This window comes from Anthonomus grandis, chromosome 3 (assembly GCF_022605725.1).
Source record: "Anthonomus grandis grandis chromosome 3, icAntGran1.3, whole genome shotgun sequence".
Classification (NCBI taxonomy): Eukaryota; Metazoa; Arthropoda; class Insecta; order Coleoptera; family Curculionidae; genus Anthonomus; species Anthonomus grandis.
This window is the reverse complement of record NC_065548.1, coordinates 28,319,969-28,338,879: the sequence shown is the minus strand read 5'-3', so window position 1 is coordinate 28,338,879 and position 18,911 is coordinate 28,319,969. Positions and strand designations below refer to the sequence as shown.

The 18,911-nt window shown below is 33.6% G+C and overlaps 2 protein-coding genes across 2 annotated transcripts; both read left to right on the top strand.

Annotated features, from left to right (window-relative positions):
• Positions 1-7,765: 7,765 nt before the first annotated feature.
• Positions 7,766-8,756, top strand: LOC126733992 (26S proteasome non-ATPase regulatory subunit 10-like). The gene is made up of 3 exons (XM_050437498.1): positions 7,766-7,987; positions 8,053-8,298; positions 8,363-8,756. The coding sequence occupies exons 1-3, from the start codon at positions 7,886-7,888 to the stop codon at positions 8,675-8,677; spliced, it is 663 nt and encodes a 220-aa protein (XP_050293455.1). The 5' UTR covers positions 7,766-7,885; the 3' UTR covers positions 8,678-8,756.
• Positions 8,757-13,796: 5,040 nt separating this feature from the next.
• Positions 13,797-18,402, top strand: LOC126734098 (V-type proton ATPase subunit e 2-like). Its single transcript, XM_050437621.1, has 4 exons — positions 13,797-14,000; positions 14,068-14,115; positions 17,971-18,058; positions 18,134-18,402. Exons 1-4 carry the CDS (start codon positions 13,903-13,905, stop codon positions 18,155-18,157), a joined length of 258 nt encoding a protein of 85 aa, XP_050293578.1. The 5' UTR covers positions 13,797-13,902; the 3' UTR covers positions 18,158-18,402.
• Positions 18,403-18,911: the final 509 nt, after the last annotated feature.

Sequence of the window (18,911 nt, the reverse complement as noted above, 5' to 3'; positions counted from 1 at the left end):
AAACCGCTTCTCCCCTTTTACAAACAGTACAACCCTGCCAACAAAATTACCTTCAGGATGTTTCGTGTACCTAGTGACCAACCTAGGTCACTATAGGGAGACATTTAGAGATAAGGACAATTGTTTTTAAAAATGAAAAGAAAAAATATTTTAGGGAAAATGTTGTAGCGTTTTTATCCGTCGTTAGGTGAGAATTAAAACACTCGATGCACAAAAATAGTCGACTTATTTATTTGCATACTTACACTACTAAACATGATCACTGAATACTAGAAATACTTAATTACACCGAATTTATTTATTATTATTATATTAACGTCCGATTTAAATAACTCGCCAATATTCCGAACTAATGCGTCAACAGCGGCGACGCGGCTCCTTATATACTCGGCTGACCAACAGATAACAGCTGAAACGAAATAACGGTTACGCTGCCCCCGCCCTATGCTCGGATGTCGATATCGGCGGACGAGTTGTAGACGAGTCGATATCGGCGGACCTGTTGCAGAAATAATAATCAAGGCTTTTTTTCAGAGAACGACATCGATGAGTACATCAGCACACCAGAATGTAGTCGCCTGTAAAACTGAAGACCGCATTTAACATACTGCGAATCCTATCCCCATCCAAGTTATTGAGTCCGATGCAGTTTGGAAATTGCTCGGCTTTTCCAATTACCAGCAAGCAACTCCTCCTTTAGATAATACAACGCGTCCGAAACGTTCTTATTGCTTGTGAGGTGACGCCTCCTTGGTAAGCAGGTAGAAGATCTTTCTATCGGTTATCTTAAGTGCTTGCCCGACTCTGGGACTAAGCTGGCATAGTAAACCAGTCTTGCTGACTTTGAAGTTCACAAGTCACGCCATACCGACTTTTTCGTTCATTAGAATGATGGGCCATGGATTCATCGAATGTCAAATCCGACTCTGATTTGATTTGCCGCAGCTCAACGTCTTCATGGTTTCCATTGTTGTGTCAGGGCGTTTGTCTGCTTCTAGATCTAGATCCCTAAAATGCGGCATTCCCCAGGGTTCAGTGTTGGGACCACTGTTATTTTTACTTGTATGACTTGACTTGTATCCTTGAAGACCTTCAGATTTTATCAGGGTGGTGTGCTTCCAACAGGCTCGTGTTTAATGTAAGAAAGACGTCTATTATGGGGTTTAAGTGCGATGTTCAGGGTCTGACGTTTGACCAAAATTCCCTCTTGCAGAATAAAGAGTGCTGCAAGTTCCTAGGAATTACCATTGATGGTCGCCTTCGGTTTGAAGATCATATTTTACATTTAGCTGGGAATTTATCTTCTGGATGTTTTGCAGTAAGAATGGCAAAACAAGAGCTGGGAGGGGTGGTTGCACGTGCGTTGTACTTTTCACTTATCACTTCGTTTAACCAATAAGGTGCTACTTAACATTGTCTTTGTTATTCAAAAAAAAACAGTTAGATACCTGTTTTCTGCTTAAGTTAAGAGATTCTTGCAAACCCCTCTTCATTTTTGAAAAAATCCTAACTCTTTTTTCACTCTTTATCTTAGAAACAGCTGCTCTTATTCATAAAATTCCCAAACTACTCTCTGACACTGGCCATTTGACTCGTCGTGTAAATGATGTTCCTCTACCTATTCCTACGTCTTCCCTTACCAAAAACTCATTAATTTACATAAGTAAAAAAATGTACAATCATGTGTTAGACATATATCGGATGTTAAGAAATTAAAAGAGAATTAAAGACGCTTTTATTGACTAAGGCATATTATAACCTGGATGACTTTTTTAATGATAGGTTTTAACCTTGGACATGTTTTTTTTTTCCTTTTTTCTTCTCTAGTTTTGTAAACAAGTTTACCTTTATTTAGTAATTGACTGTTTTATTTAGTTATCTTTAATTCAAGTATGTTCAAAAAGTTTTGTCTTCTTGTATTTAATTTTGTTCATTGTTTTGTCAATTTTTGAAATTGTATTTTTGTTTTGTTTTTTTTTAGCTTGTAGGATACTTGTACACAAGATTATTTTTACGTAATATAGCACATTTTCTTTCTTTCTTTCCATTATAAGGAGGCCGAAGTCGGTTGAAGTAAATGACTCGAGCTTTAACGCTAGGCGGCTTTTTTACTCACTACTTTTAAGATTACCATTGGTTGGCATAAGATTGCTTGTAAATACGGTGTGATAAGATGTTTGTAGATTAATGTATTGTAATGTTATGTGTGTGCCGTTTTTTAACCTTTTTATGGACATTTTGTGATAATATCATATTTCCCTTGACAATGATTTAACAACCGAAACGCGTCGGGATTCTTGAAATAAAGATTGTGAAGTAAACAGGACGCTTCGTGTATTATTTTGCTTTGCAGTTTCGGTGACAAACTCTTCCACCTCTTAGGGTCATAAGCCCAAACCAAGACCCCGTTGCTGTCTTGGGACTGACATAATATGCGTCCTTTATCCGATCGCTAGCATCTTGAATAAAAATGTGCACTTAATTATAAATAACATCTACTTTTCTACGCAGCTCACTAATGTAGTCCTCCCCGGTAACTTGGTTTCTGGGAGGCAACCAAACTTCATATCTTCGTTTTCTTGATTCCAACCGTCTTACAGATGTTCTGTAATAAGCTGGATTTAAACTTTCGTTCTTGATCTAAACCATCTCAAAAGGTACACCAAATTGGCAGATCCAATCTTTTATTAAGCCGTTGACGATAGTAGATGCTTCCTGGTTTGGGATAGGGTACGCCTCAGCTTATTTGCTGAAGTAGTCCATCACGATGTACTTATTCTCTGTTTCTGACGGACCACAAACGTCAATAACAATCTTTTCAAAGGAACTTCCCACGTTATACTGACGCATCAAAGCCTTCTGCTTTCTCTGCGGCATTACTTGCCGCAAATACAATTCATTTCCTGCACCAGTGTCTTATATCTATTTTCGTGCTATTGACCCAGTAAAATCTTTATCTTACTTTTCTTATGGTCTTTCTTATTCCAAGATATCTCTTGACCCATCGACATCGCTTTTGTCTAGCAACTCCGAAATTCGACATTTAGGTACAATGATTTGGCTTCTTTCCTCGTTGCGTCGTGGTCAACTATTTTGTGCCGCAAGAGTCCATCTTCCAAAATTAGAGAGTTCCATTGCGCCCAATATGACTTGATATTGGGAGAATACTTGGCAACTTCTTTGCAAGTTGGATATCAGAATTTTCCTCTTGGTCTGTTACGGCATCCTTATTTTGCCAAATATCATCGACGATGGTGGCTCTTAACAACTGAGCAACTTTCTCTTCTGCCCGCTAACAATATATGCCTTCTTGATAAAGCATCTGAATTTCCATGGATTCTCCCTGCTTGATGTTCAGTATCAAAGTCCTGTAGCCTCTCTATTCATCTTACCACTTGACTCTCAGATTTTTAAACTGAAGGAGCTATTTTAAAACTGCATGGTCACTTCGCAGCAGGAACTTCCTCCCATAGAGGTATGGGCAGATGTACTCCATCGCTTTTAACAGTTAGCAACTCTCGGCTTGGGCAGCTTATTAAATATTATAAGCAGCTTATACTAAAACAGCAAATGACTTTTTCTTCTTGGTCATTTTGGATTTTTTACATCACGGCTCCTATGCCCATATTGCTAGCGTCAGTATCCAGTATAAATTTTCCTTCAGGTAGGGGATAGCTCAGGATAGATATGCTTGTCACAGCTTCTTTCAGATGATCGAAACCTTCCTGATAGTCTTGGGACTATTGGAATTGTCCTTGTCCTTCTGTCAGCCTGGGCAGCAGTTTTGCGATGTTGGCAAATCTTTTCACATAGTGCGGTAGTAAGAATATAATCTCAAAAAGCTCCGTATGGTACTGGTAAATCTTTAATAGTCTAGATCTTTACATTGTCAACAGCAACTTTTTGACTGAATACGACGTGACTGCACAGCCGTTTGAAACAGATGACATTTTTTTTGGGCTCAACTTTAGTCCAGCACCTCATGACTTTTTTTAGATTTTTCATGTGGTCCTCAAAATATTTGCCTTCAAATAATGTAATCAAGACAAACGAGGCAAGTTTTCCAGGATAAGCCTCTTAAAATCGTTTCTATAAGCCGTTTAAAAGTGGCAGGGGCATTGCACCGTACAAGTGGAATCACTTTAAATTGCGATAATACAGTACACACCATGACATCCGTCTGTTTCCGATCTTTAGGAGCCAACTCAACTTCCCAGTATCGACTTTCATCAATGCGAGAATTACTTGACTTTTTAATTAATTTATTAGGCTGCCGGTAACATTGTACCAGTAACACCGTCAAACATGGACTGCTATATGGTTCGACGATACCTTCCTTGGCCATACTTTCAATAATCTTATCAGCCTCCTCTCTCTTGACCAGTGGTGGTCTTCAAGCTGTCCTATTTTTTAATAACACAGGATCATAATTGACATTTATTATCCTCACAGTAATACTCCTTTCAGCAGTCTTTCCGACAGCCTCGTCATTTATTGCAGGTTGGAATAGGACTATTTCAAAGTCTGAGGTCTTGTTATCAACGCAATTCTCCATCAGGCTTAGATCTCGTATGAAAGTTTCCTCGGGAAGTAGGACTCGAATTATGTAATTCTTCTCACGATGTAAAATAACTTTCTTATCCTTTAGGACTCCTCACTTAAAGTTTACTCGATGTCCTTGGTGTCCATTATGCCCGTCCCGATGATCATCTCAACCTCCATCTCAGCTACAGAAGGTGGCTTTTTGTATGATGAACATGACGTTTGTTTCATCATGGAGATTTGCTCGATGCCTCGTTGCTATTCGTAGATTATATATGGGGAATACAAGTTGACGATCGCATCTTCTCACCGAAATGTTTCAGTTTTCCGTATTGGCGGGAGCGAAGCTAGCGCTTTCTGGACAATGTCTTCTTGTGTGACCTGCCTTGCTTCCAACTTCCGGTCCTGGCGGCTACGTCCTCCAATTGCCTCCCTAATCATCCGCTTGACCGATTCCTCAAGGTCGTCCTTCCCTGGAATTACTTGCCGGACACGAGCCTGGCCCTTATTCGTGTTCTTCGTATTCAAAGGCCCATGTTAGGACATTTACAAATTTAGGTGGATGTGCTAGTAGTAAGGCCTGCCGTTTCACCATTGCGGAATCCATCTTGGAATGCTTGAACTGCCAAACGTTCCCTGATTCTTTCCTGGACATTTGGATATGCCGATCGATCCAACTATGTAATATCGGCGTCAAATTCTGGCAAGGACTTCTCTGACTTTTGGCTTCGATTTTTTAACTGCGTGTGGCAGCAAACGTTTTCTTCCTGGGTGACCAACCTTTTGCTTTTGCATTGATTCCGTATTGGCACAAACGTCATTCTTGTTGTCCACTGCTGAAAGTTTACACAGGACAGCTCATCGATAGTGGTGACGTTCAATATTACGATTCTGTTTTGAAGTTATTAGATCCTGACCTCGATAACTGAAATAAATTTCTTACTTTAATATCTTTTTGTTTACTAAAAATCTTTTCTTCGAACCCAATCAAGCAGAATCCACTTTTAGCTTTTTCTTTAGTTCACTTTTAAAATTTTTGAGGTTGGCATCAATTTTGCAGCAATTCTTTTTTCAAACCTTCTTCTATCTTTGTAGAATTTTCCAGCAATTTAGCTTCCAAACCTCGCAACATTTAACCGATATCGCTTGCACCAGCAAAAACAAAGTTTCCCGGTCAATTATTTGTCCTATTTTGACTGGCAAGTTTTCTTAAATGAAAACCATATTAATGGTACATTAGATATGTTTTAAAATGTTCTTAATGTTCCTAAGGCAATTGCCAAAAGTACAAAATTTCCTTATTGGTTTACTCCTGAATTAAAAGTACTAAATTTTAAAAAAAAGAGGGCTCACAGAACTTTGTTAGTTCGTCAGAAATAGAAATAAAAAACACTGCTTTCCTAGCTCAATGGTTTATGGTGATTCGTCTACCTGCAATCCTTCAGATATTTTAGAGCTTTTTGAACATTATTTTTCCTCTGTCTATACCCTGTCCTATAACTCCACAGTCCTATAACTATCTAAAAACCACCAATCTTGGCTCATTATATATTACCCCTAAAGAATAGTTTGCTATCTAAAATATTTAATATATCCTTGTTCACAGATGCGTTTCCTGATATCTGAAAACTGAAAGGTAACTTAAAAGACTTCTATACATAAGAATGGAGATAAAACAAATGTGGAGAATTATAGGGGTATTTCTCTTTTTTTTTCTATCTAATTTTTCTATCTTAGGCAAAATTTTTGAACAAATTTTTTACCGAAAATGTATCCGGCTTTTAAGAATATTTTTTCTACAGCCCAACATGGATTTACTCTTGGTCGCTCTACTGTTACCAACCTGCTGGCATATGAACAGATCGTGTTAAGGGCCTTAGAGAGACGATGTCAGGTAGATATGGGCTTTTGAAAGAATTAAATCATCGATTGCTTTTGGATAAACTTGGGGGCTTGGGAGTTCATGGACCTCGTCTGCAATAGATTGCTCATTTGCCACCTTTTATTTTTAATTGTTTTGTAAATGACAGAGAATGTTATATTTGCAAGCTAGTTACTTTTATTTGCTGATTACTTAAAGATTTTTAAAGATATTAAAACTACATAGGACTGTGTAACTTTGCAGAAGGATCTGGATGGTTTTGCTGGGTAATGTGATCTGAATCTCTCTTGTATGCAACTTAATCTTAAATGTTCTATAATTAGCTTTTCAAGAAAGAAAACTAATCATGTATTATACATTAAACGATACAACAGTTAACCGCTTGGACCGTATAAAAGACCCTGGTGTTATTTTTGACCAAAAACTTCGTTTTGACTTGCAGATTGATCATATATCGGGCCGCGCTATAAAGCTTCTTAGTTTTGTTAAACGCATACATTTGTTAAATGCATTGCGAATTTTAATAGTGTACATATTTTAATTATAATACTTTTGTTCCATTATGTATAGGATCAGTGTTGGATTACGGGTCTTCGGTCTGGTGTCCAAGGTATAAAAGCAAAATTGAAAGGGTTCAAACAATTTTTTTTTCGTTTTGTTGCTTTAAAGCTTTATTCTCCATTGAATTTTAAAAATGAGCACACGAAGATATTAAAATTAACAACTAGGCATATTTATTTAAATCTCGTTATTCTATTCTATAAAATTGTAAATTCCTTGACTGATACGCCAGAGCTTTTAAGTGTTGGATTTTCTGTACCTCAAAGGGTGCTTCGTATTCACTCTCTTTTTAATGAGTCACATTTCAGAACAAACTATGCATTTAATTCCTCATTAGCCAGAATGTGTTCTTCCGGAAAGCATTGACGTTTTTAATGTTGCCTTAAATTCATTTAAGAATAAAGTCAAAATATTTTTAAATAGTCAATCTTTGTAATATTTTTAATTTTTATTATTAGAACTTTGCATGCATTATATTTATGTTTTTAATTTAAATCTTTAACAAATGTCAATATATGTCATCAATATGGTATATACTAATTAATAGACAGGCCGATTATTGTGAAAGCGGATAATATCAAGTCTGTGATTGTTCCAAATCCTTCATATTGTCAATAGTTAAATATTTTAATATAGAAGTGGTTGTATCTAATCACCCTTAATAAACTATTATTATCATTATTATTAAACAGCGGGCGCGGACTAACATAACACTACATAAATAGGTTGCTGATAAACGACATATGCTGCGTTCTCGAATTAGTTTTTTTGGCAATCGGTTGGACGCATTCACACACACATCTCTTGAGAAAATTGACAATGACTTGAATTTTAGCGTTTAATTGGATATTGGAAATTTCAATGTCCTTTCTCATTATTTAACTAAATTACTATTAAAGAATGGCTAATAAATCCGTTTATGAATCAGCTCACAAAGGCGATTTTGATGCAGTGGCCGCACAACTTGAAGAAAATCCTTCTTTGCTAACTACCAAAGACCCTGTAAGTAACAACACTTTTTCAATTATTTAAAATAACGTTTATTTATTCTTTATCATACTTGGTAGAATCAAAGAATTTTGCTTCATTGGGCTGCAGTGGGTGGCAGCCTGAAATTGGTAACACATTTAATAGAGCTTGGTTCCCCCATTGATTGCCCGGATGATACTGAAACTACCCCACTTATTTTAGCCAGCTCTGCTGGACATGTTCAAATTGTAGACCTGTTGATTAATAAGGGGGCCAATGTGAATCAACAATCTACATATGGTCATTCTGCTTTACAGTATGCTGCCTCAAAAGGATGGGTTGAGGTATATTCTAGAAATTAATATTATAAGTAAATGTATTGCTTATATGTAGTGTTCCTCATCTTAGATTTGCAAGATACTGTTAGACAAGGGAGCAGACATTAACATTTGTGATAAACGGGGAAGCACCCCACTGCACCGAGCAGCTTCAAAAGGGAATAAAGACATAGTGAAACTGTTTCTTGAAAATGATAAAGAGCTAAAAATAAACCATAGAGACGTCTACGGTAATTCTGCCTTACATTTGGCATGTGAGGAGGACAGGCAGGATGAAGCTATTTTGCTGGTTAAGCATGGAGCAGATTTAACTTTAACAAATAAAGATAAACAGACACCATTGGATCTGTGTTCAATAAAATTGGCAAAGTTGCTTCAAAATTAGAAAACTGATGGGTTTTGGAATTTTATTTATGGTAAAATAAGAAGTGATTATAAATATACATTTTTTTTAAAGTATAAAAGTTTTTTTTTCAAAATTCCCACCTTTTAGTTGGCTGCTTTAGCAATAGCGGAGCATCAAGCTGTGTTGCCAACTCTGTAGTTGAGTACTACAATTACAGGAAAAACCAGTTTTTTTTTTGGAGCAAATAAATATTTTTGGTTAATTTTTTGTTTGATATAGGTGAGAAAAAACGACTTCAAACGATCGATTTATACAGTGCTTTCATTTCAAAACGATCCACCCTTAGCAACTTTCTTAAAAAAAAATAAAAAAAAAAAACACGTCAAATTAGATATACAGGGGGACGTTTAATTATGCATTTCCTGAAGTTCCGTCGCACCTCCAGCTAACCTCACTTTAATATGTTAAATGGGAACCCCCATCGTGTGATACATCATAGTAAGCAGCGTAAAATTCTCTATTCAACGGTACCAAAAAAAATGAAATCGGTAAATGTGTAAGCAAATAGTTAGCGAAAATGTATAGAAATAATGAATATTTTATTTACGCCAAACTTTGGTATTTTAAATGAATACTTTTAGTGTGGTACCTACATCATTTTAAAATTCTTACATTTTTTATAATAGATCATCAAAAAAAAATACAAGCAATTTAGAAGTTAAAATGTGTAGTAACAAACAGTACATTTAGCTCAAGCAAATTATTTATTTTTGTAAGTAAAAAATGTGTACCGTTATTTGCGAGAAAAAAGAGTGTCTTCAAATTTTTTGCAAAAATCTTTGCAGTCTTATAACTTTGTATGTGTATTTATTTCACTTATATTTGTTGTGAAACCTACCTAATAGGTACAAAAAAATACTGCAATACCTTACATTTTTAAGGCATTTAAAAAGTAGGCGATTTATTATTGTTAAAACTGTCAGTTTGACGCGTGCAATTTTTCAATTTTAGTTAAAACAGTGAGTTAATAAAATGGTGTATACGCTAGCCGAAAGAATAGAAATAATTTTCCTTTATGGAGCTCAAGATCGGTGTGCTCGCAGAACGCGCATTTAATGAAAGGTATCAAGATAAAAACGTGAGCCATAAATACGTATTAGAATTGATACGAAAATTTGAAGAGACGGGATCGATTTGCAATAAGAAAAAATATGAAAATAGAGTTGTCGATGAAGCATGCCAAGTTGAACTAGGACAATTTGCTATGGACCCAACTTTGTCTATACCAAAGGCCGCAAAACTAACAAATATTTCCACTGGTTCCGTACATTTTTACAAAGTTTAAAAAAAAATAAGTTCTTTCCTTATAAAATTCATATTCTTCATGAACTCGGAGAAGATGATTTTGATAGGAGAATTCAATTTTGTGAAGTGATGTGCCAGGCCATACGCAATATCCCCAAAAAATTAATGTTTGGGCAGGCATTTATGGGAATAAAATAATCGGGCCATTTTTTTTGGAAGAAAATTTGACTGGCGAAATTTATTTAAACCTTTTAGAAAATGCAATATACCCTTCCATCATCCAATCTATGGAAAATTAAGTAGATCAACATGGTGCTATATTATTGAATGAAAATAATATACATTTTCAGCAGGATGGAGCTCCCGCGCACTACACTTTGGTAGTTCGAGAGTGGCTTGATGAAAATTTTCGAGAAAAGTGGATTGGCAGACGTGGTGCAATCGAATGGCCTGCGCGGTCTCCAGACCTAACCCCCCAAACTTTTTTCTTTGGGGCTACTTAAAAAGCAAAGTTTATAAAACCCCACCTGAGAGTATTGAGAATTTAAAAAATAGAATATTTCAAAAATGCAGAGAAATTAGCGGGCAGACCCTTGCCAATATGCCAATGTTCGTAAGGAGTTTGAAAATAGGCTTTTTTATTATCTTGCTAATAACGGCGCGTATTTTGAACATTTGATAAAATAATTTTGTTAAACTAATTAAATTTGTTTTTCTACCCTACCGATTTACACTTTAATTGCTTCTTGGTCAATCAATTTTATTTTTTTTTACAACCATTGATAGCATAATGAATGCCCTTTAAAATAATGTATCACACCATGGGGTAGCCATTTGACATACCAAAGTTTGGCGTAAATAAAATATTCATTATTTCTAGACATTTTCGCTAACTATTTGCTGACACATTTACCAATTTCATTTTTTTTTGGTACCGTTGAATAGAGAATTTTACGTTCCTTACTATGATGTATCACAAGATGGGGGTTCTCATTTGACATATTAAAGTGAGGTGAGGAGGTGATTGACAGAACTTCAGTAAATGCATAATTAAACGTCCCCCTGTATATCTAATTTGACGTGTTTTTTTTTTTTTTTTTAGTTAGAAGAAAGTTATTAAGGGTGGATCGTTTTGAAATGAAAGCACTGTATATTTTTGTGAACAATATGTTACAGTGCTGAGGATAATAGAAATCAAAACGTCGACCAGAATATAAAAATCGATCGTCTGAAGTAGTGTTTTTACCTATATTTATTTAGGCCTTTATTTCTACCAGGCAACTTGCTCATTAATATTGGGAATTGTGAAACAAGAATTAACCAAAACAAAAAATCAATACAAAAGAAAAGAAAAACTCGCAACAATGTAGAAATCTAATGATACAGAAAAAAAATTTAAAAATATATTTTGAGTTTTAAACACAATGGACCGCAATAAGCCCTAGAAATTGCGATAATATATCGATTATAGCATCAAGAATCAGATTTATTATTAAAGGGTTTTTAAAAATACAGGCTCAATTTCTCTTTATTTTTTATGTTTTATATTTTATTATGGCATCACGTTTCGTCTCGGATTTGAGACTTCTTCAAATGGCTAGGATATAAACAAACACGCACACGAAGGTCTAACACGATCTGCATAACCCCTTAACCTTATTAATGTAATTTTTATTCTAATAATCATTTAACTGAGCCATTTCGGACCATATAATTGAACTTAGCGAAGACGTCAAATCTAATAATCAAAGGGTCCCACCCTATATTTATTGTTCTGTATAACCTATATTTGTGTTCTGTGGTCCCACCTGTGACACAAAAAAGTACCTACTGTATGCATTAATAAATGGGGTGTTCTATTTAAAATAATAAAGTTGACAGCTGCCCAGTATTCTTGACGCACCCTGTATATTTTTCAAAAATCTGAAAACACGCAAAAAAATAAAAGAGAATTGACGTGTCCGAGAGTTTTCGACTAGGTAATCAGTTTACCTGTAAAAGGTTTTTTTCCCGACTTTATTTTCATTGTCATCCTAAGACTGGGCATCAATAATAAATTAACAGATATGACTAGAAAGGAAAGAAAAAATAATTAATATAAGATCGGCTTCTGAAGATACCATGCTCATGGACGGAAATATGGTCGAACAAAGACAGATTCAATATAATTCGAAATATCTTAGAAAAATCGCAAATGATTGGACTGTATATAGTTGGCTACCTAGTAAGAATTCCTTTTTTTATATGGGTATATTTTGGCAAACCGTACATATATCTCGAATTTGTTGTGTGTAGTTAGGATTAAGTTAAATATGTAAGTCAATGGATCAACCAGGATGCAAATGTAATCCTTAGCTAAAAACTAGGTATTCCATCGACCTCAGAAGTTAATTTGTTCTTGAGTGTTCTACCAGCCGAAACCACTTGGAAAACTTTAACCCGGGATAATTCTGAAAGAGTTATATGCTCGATATAATAGAGAGCATTATTGGTATCGCAGACAATATTTTCTATAACATTGCAAGATACAGATTCAAAAATAAATTTTAATGGCAGGGTTAAACTGATATATAGTACTAGAGTTTCTTATTTCTACAGGTAAATGATGTAAAGCATTTGTTCTAACGTGGTTTTTAACAAAATCTTGTCACATTGTCAAATATTAATTTCATGTACTTTTATAGCAAAAATAAACGTGGTTTTACTCTTAAGCTTATACATGGTTAATAATTTGACACATCATTAACTTGAATGACTGTGACGGACTATTGAAGGAGATACACCAAGTTTGTATTAGATCTGTAATGCAGATTAAATAATGTTTTTATTATACACGAGTTTGGAGAGTTATTACACTCTTGTTAAAATTTGTTCCATGTGCTACACCCCACACAGGAATTAAATATCTCATTATTCACCAAAAATTTGAAATATAAATTTGCATTTCTTCAATCTTATAACATTATAACTAAGAAAATCCTTAAATAGAAACAATAGATCCTGTAATATGTTTAATTTTATACTTGATTTTATCTGCTATGTTAATGTTTAATGCAATTTGAATTTACGAAATCAAACGCTTTACGCAGATCAATGAAAATAGCAACAGTTATATTTCCCAAATCAAGATAGTTTGCATTTAGATTAATTAAGTCTGTATTTGTGGTTAAAATGCTACTATTTTTTTGTTCATATTTATAAGGATCGAATTGAATATATTGCTTTATGAATGTTATCATTCTAGTTTTAATGGTATATAGTCCAGAATTTTTGAAAAAACACCGACTAAACTTATGAGTCTTGTAATTATTTACAGATGTTTTGTCACCTAATTCATAAAAAGGGCACATCTTGACTAATTTGATTTCTTCTGGAAATATATCACTTAAAAAAACCTTATTAATTAGTTAAACAGTAACATCATCATGACCTAGGCCAGCATTAATGTAGCTGAAACTGAATATTTTTTACTTTTATTTCACTGCTTAATTTTTCATATTTGATTTCTCCAAGTGCAATTCGCTTAGATATCACAGAATAAACGATCTCAGTTAACGAGATCGTAGATATTATATTACTTAATTCCAACATCGGAAAAGTACCGATTATTAAGACTCTGTGTGCTATATCTTGTTTATTTTGAGTGAGCTTAGCTTCTATAATAAGTTTTGATATGCTATTGTCATTAAAAGTAGTTTTTAGAGAAATAATTAATAGTTACATAAATAATTACATTTAAAGAAAAGTAAAAAACTATTTTCATACGAAAATGTACTTCCCATTAAGGTGATCTGGCAACATGCTGGTTGCTAAAAAGCATGATAAATGTCACTTCACCCCACCCATCCAAGTCATATGATTGTTTTGACACTTGACCATTTTTTTTCGCAGGTTTAAGTGCTTTTCTCACCTAGTACAAGTTTTTTTGGATTTAGCCCTAACAAAACTTAGACTAGAAAATGGCACTAGGACTTTTGCCTTTTATCATTTTCACTGTACTCTGGGGTGGAGTGGGTATTGTGCTCCCCATTATCGTTCCTAAAGGTCCAAACAGGGGGTAAGCAAAATCCTCCTCCCGTTTTCAATGTTTGTATTAATAGCTCTCCCCATTTGTTACATTTCAGGATTATCCAAGTTATTTTGATGCTAACGGGTGTTTGCTGCTGGTTGTTGTAAGTACATTTTTTAGTTGATTAATTTTTAGTGGAGTAATCCTTGGTAATAATTTTATGCTCAAAACAAGATTGTCATGTGATTTTTACATTTCTCTTGTGACCTCAAGATTCATTAAAAATCCAAAGCAATCACTTGGCTCCCTTCTTTTTAAACTTAAATGGGGTAAATTCATTATTCATGTAGTTATTATAAAGATTCAGGCTTTAATTTTTGAGTGAAAATGCATAAATCATCCTCTCTCGCCCTTATCTGATATATTCATGATATGAAGTAAACCTTCTTAAAACATCATCTTTGCAACTACCAAAATTTATACTCTCATGTGCAGGAAGGCCCTACCTAGCTTTGTCTTAGGGTCAAGAAAACTTTAAGAGAAATGACATGGAAATCTAAAAAAATTGAAAGAAAAATTATTAATTGTTTATTTTTCTCTGACATTCTTTGAATACAATATATCAAAATAAGCAATTTTTTTTAAGACAATTTTTAATTTTCTATTATTTTTTTTTTTTATTAGTGGGCACTTTACAAAAGAGATGCTGGTAAACAAAAAATAATTCAAATCTTTGACACATGATTTTTGTGATAGGTCAGACTGTGTGTGCGATAAAAAATGTGACATATTCCTATATTAAGATGTAAGATCATAATTGAAAACCTTAATGGAAGAAGGGAATATAATCAAAAAGCTAGTTTTGAGATAAATGGGTTATAAATATAAAATACTCGATCAAATCCTGAAATCATGCATTAATAGGTAAAAATTAATAATACTGGGTATTATTTTACTGAAGATATGTAATTTTAAAATTCGCAAATAAAAATCAAGTATGATAAAAAAGTTTGTTTTATCCAATTCTTGAAAAAAAATGTGGCCTACATTTAGGTACCAAAAATTTTTTTTTTGTCAAAATAAACTAAAAGAAAACTTGGAAAAAACTAAAAGAATGGTTCTTTCTTCCACACTAGGAATATTTTAACAGATACAGGGTAACATCTTAAGCTATCTGAATTAAAACCCATTTAAATTGAACTTGCCATTTTCATTTCCATCTTCGCTACTCCAAACAGCCTAAAATTTTATTTTTCCTATTTCTTCATATATGCAGATAGAATGTACTTTATGTATGTTGGAAGCTTATGTACTTTTTTTCATTCAAAAGTAGAAGTTTATGGTAGCACTCGTTAAAGTTTTTGTTTATTGCATGTTTTATGAAGATGTTATTGGGATTTTCAAGATCAGATTGTGTAGATCCTTAAAAATAAGACCTTTCTGCTTTATAATATTTACTACAAAAGGATTTGTCTTTTTGCTTTTTTAACAACTTGATCCAGTCATTTGGCTTATAAACTTGTCTCATACTTCTCTATGAGAGAGTGAGAAGGTGAGTGTGGCCAACACTTAAAAATCAATGCTTACATAATTTTTTCATTTAACTTACAGCAACTACCTGTACTAAACCAGCCTTCTATTTAAGAAAAGCCTGGATACATAGTCCATGCATTCATGATAATGCGACAGGTGTGGGATATATGTACAGTGTGGCCATTTTATTAAAGGCCTATACATTTTCTCAGAATCTATAGAGTGTGCAAAAAAATTCTTACAGAAGTATTATTGTTTTAAGAGAATTTTTAAATTATTTGAGTTTCATCAATACAGGCTGTTCAAGTGCTGTAGGTTCCTTGGGAAAATTAAAGGTAACTGTCGTAAAAACACCTATCCGAATTTTGTGTAGTTTAGACAGTAAGGTTTTGTATTTCTTTTTGCAAATTTATGTCCTCGGCATACAGTGTTTTGTAGTGCTGGCAATTAAGACTTTTTAATAAAATTCCTACCATGACTTAAGAAGACTACCTTCTATTAATCGACGGTGTCCGGGTATTTTAAATTTATACAGGGTGTCTCAGGTAATAAGATATATTTTTAAATTTTCAATTCGCAATATTTCCGTTTTTTTTAATGGAATACCCTGTATTTTATATGGTATTTTTTAAAAGAGTTAAAAAAGCTATTCATCGAAATATATATATATGTCCTATACCAAAATTTAATAGTTTAGAAAATATGTAGAATTTTTTTGAAGTGATATAGTTTCAACTCTCTACAATAATAACTGTCTTTGAACAAATTTTGCTAATTTAGTATTTTACCATAGGCTGTGAAATAACAATAGTTAATATCCGTACTTGTATCCATAGCTACTGTGATGAGAGATGTGGTGCCTTGCAGTTGTTGATCTGGGGTTTTATTTGGCCGATTTTTATGAGTTCTCCGTTTATCTTTTTCAGGTATTATTAGGCCACAATTTGTTTTCTAAAGTAACTCAATTCTCGTTACATTTACACCATTCACTTTAACAAAATATTCTATTGAAAAATATGTTTTTTTTTGGTGAAACCGCTTCTTAGGTAATGTTTTTATGCAAGAATATAAGTAAATATTTTGTTTATGGTAATCGACGAAATCTCAAAATGATTTAAATATATCCAATCCTTTTCGTCCTAGCTTCTCCCAGTTCTTTTTCTTAAAATTACTTGATTGCTACTATCTATCTGCTACTTACTTAATTCGATTGCTTTGTGATTATTGTAATAATGGTCCAAATTCCTTCTTATTTTAGTTTTTTTCCTCCACTCCGTCTTTGGCAATTGGAAGGCATTGGTTTTTCTGTAGTGGTCAAGAAGTCTCTACTCTTGAAATTGTAGTCCCATGAATCAAGCTGGTTATGGAATTTATGATGCCGGTCGAGATGTTTCGTGATTCACGTAGGGTTTGTCATGTCAGGTAACATGGTAAAATTGGAACCTCCCTACAATGCATGGTTTTTCTGCAAATTTCGAAAAACCTGAAAAATGCTATATTTCGAGAAGATAGCTTTGGTGTAAGATAGCTTGATAGATAATTTTTCTTTCACTCAAATCTAGAGAATGTTTCCCATAAAAAAGCTATTTATCAATTTTTCGCTCTCCTGGACGATTCTCTAATTACGGCGAGTTGTAATAATTGGACAGCCGAAGGAGAGCAGGGCAGAGGTATTTTTATTGAGGCGGAAAAATTCACCGTGCTTGACATTTATCATATTGACAATTTTATGGGTATTTTGCGCAATAAGTAGGAGATGGATGGTGATATATGGCATTAAATCATCATGATCACTATCAGAAGTAGCATGATAAAATTAATTTCACTTTTAAAACTAATTTCATATTACCAGCATATTACCTTATTTCCTGAAAAATATCTAATTTTATTTTTGGAGGAAGAGGAGGATTTGCGGATGGTGGCGCTATCTATGCTCTAAGAGATGTAATATTTCATATTTCACCAAGTTAGATATATGTATTTCATTTAGCAAGCTACATACACTGTTCTTTTTTTTTTTGCTGAAATATGGCTTATGTTAAATCAAAACACATCCTTATTGGGGATAAAAAGTAGTCCTAATGTAATAAACTGTTGTTTATTTTGATATATTTATGTATTCAATGCACAGCAAAAATGTTTATCATCTTTATAGATACATAGATTGTTAATTAAACTAAAGCAATTTACTGAGAAACAAATTATGCAACTTTGCGATAATTCATCATCCCTCTATATCGTAAAGTTTCTGAGGTGACATAAATCAAAATTCTGCCACCCTTTCCATGTGCAAATTGTTTAGAAACTGCCCTAAATTTTATACATACCAATCAATCGGCAGTTTAAACAAATTTGGAAATTATTTTTTAATTTTACATATGAATATAGTCTAAGAAAGCTTTGAACTAAGCCAGTTTCTTATTCTGCAAACTTTGAGAAAGAGCATAACTTTTTTTGGTTTTCTGAAATCAAAACTTTGTTGCAGCTGGTTGTGTTGCTATGTGGCTCAGATGAACCCCTTGATTGGACCCAAACTAGATAAGCATACTATTATGGTCATGGCAAAAGCATGGGTAGGTAATTTTGAAAAATATAAATACTGGATAGTTTCAAGAGTTTATATACTAAAATATTTTTTTTCTTTTCAGGGAAATGAACTAAAAGAACAATAGCAAAGTTTAAATCTCATGATTTTCAAATTTAGTGAATCACTTTGTTGTTAATGTTGTATTTAAAGATATCTTATGTTTTCATAAATGGTTATTTTAGATTTTATTAGCCTTCAAAATAAATTTCATTTTAGGGAAATTAGTTAACAATTATAATCATGATTTGCATATAACAATAGATACTCATTCTGTACTATGTATTTTTATGTATATAATTTTCATTCCATTAAATAGTTTGTAGGTATCAAGGAATGTTATTTTAATTACCACAGTAACTTTTATGAATGATTAGCAGTGGATTTAATATTAATGATAAACCTTAATAAATGAATGGTATCAGGAATTTCATGCTTTGGAGATTTGACATTTTGGAATGGTTGCGATCTTCTCAGTAGAAGGCGATATGCAGCTGTATGTCATCTTGATTCTCGTGGTCGCATTACAGAACTAAATTGTACATCTGAAGAATGTTCAACCATGTTGGGGCAAGCTCTTTTTATTTTCTACCCTACTTTTTGTACGTATTTTATAAAATAAAAAAAACGCTCTTACACGTCAAGTTTTGATTCGAGGAGGGCCAATAAATTTATTTCCAACGCTCCAAAATTTATCCCCTACGCGGGGATGGGTATCAACCCAAAAATCTCAAATGGGCATAGGGGTCGAGTAGCAACTTAGATCATTGAAAACACATTCTAACATGTTAAACATGTTCTAAGAGTAGCACCTTATTTTAAAGGTGTTTCAATTCTATTCG

Bases quoted from the DNA above. Each gene is read 5' to 3' on its own strand.
- LOC126733992 (XM_050437498.1), top strand. From the start codon at position 7,886: ATGGCTAATAAATCCGTTTATGAATCAGCTCACAAAGGCGATTTTGAT. The intron at 7,988-8,052 runs GTAAGTAACAAC...CATACTTGGTAG, and splicing joins TGCTAACTACCAAAGACCCT to AATCAAAGAATTTTGCTTCA. The intron at 8,299-8,362 runs GTATATTCTAGA...TCCTCATCTTAG, and splicing joins CCTCAAAAGGATGGGTTGAG to ATTTGCAAGATACTGTTAGA.
- LOC126734098 (XM_050437621.1), top strand. From the start codon at position 13,903: ATGGCACTAGGACTTTTGCCTTTTATCATTTTCACTGTACTCTGGGGT. The intron at 14,001-14,067 runs GTAAGCAAAATC...GTTACATTTCAG, and splicing joins CCTAAAGGTCCAAACAGGGG to GATTATCCAAGTTATTTTGA. The intron at 14,116-17,970 runs GTAAGTACATTT...ACTTTGTTGCAG, and splicing joins GGTGTTTGCTGCTGGTTGTT to CTGGTTGTGTTGCTATGTGG.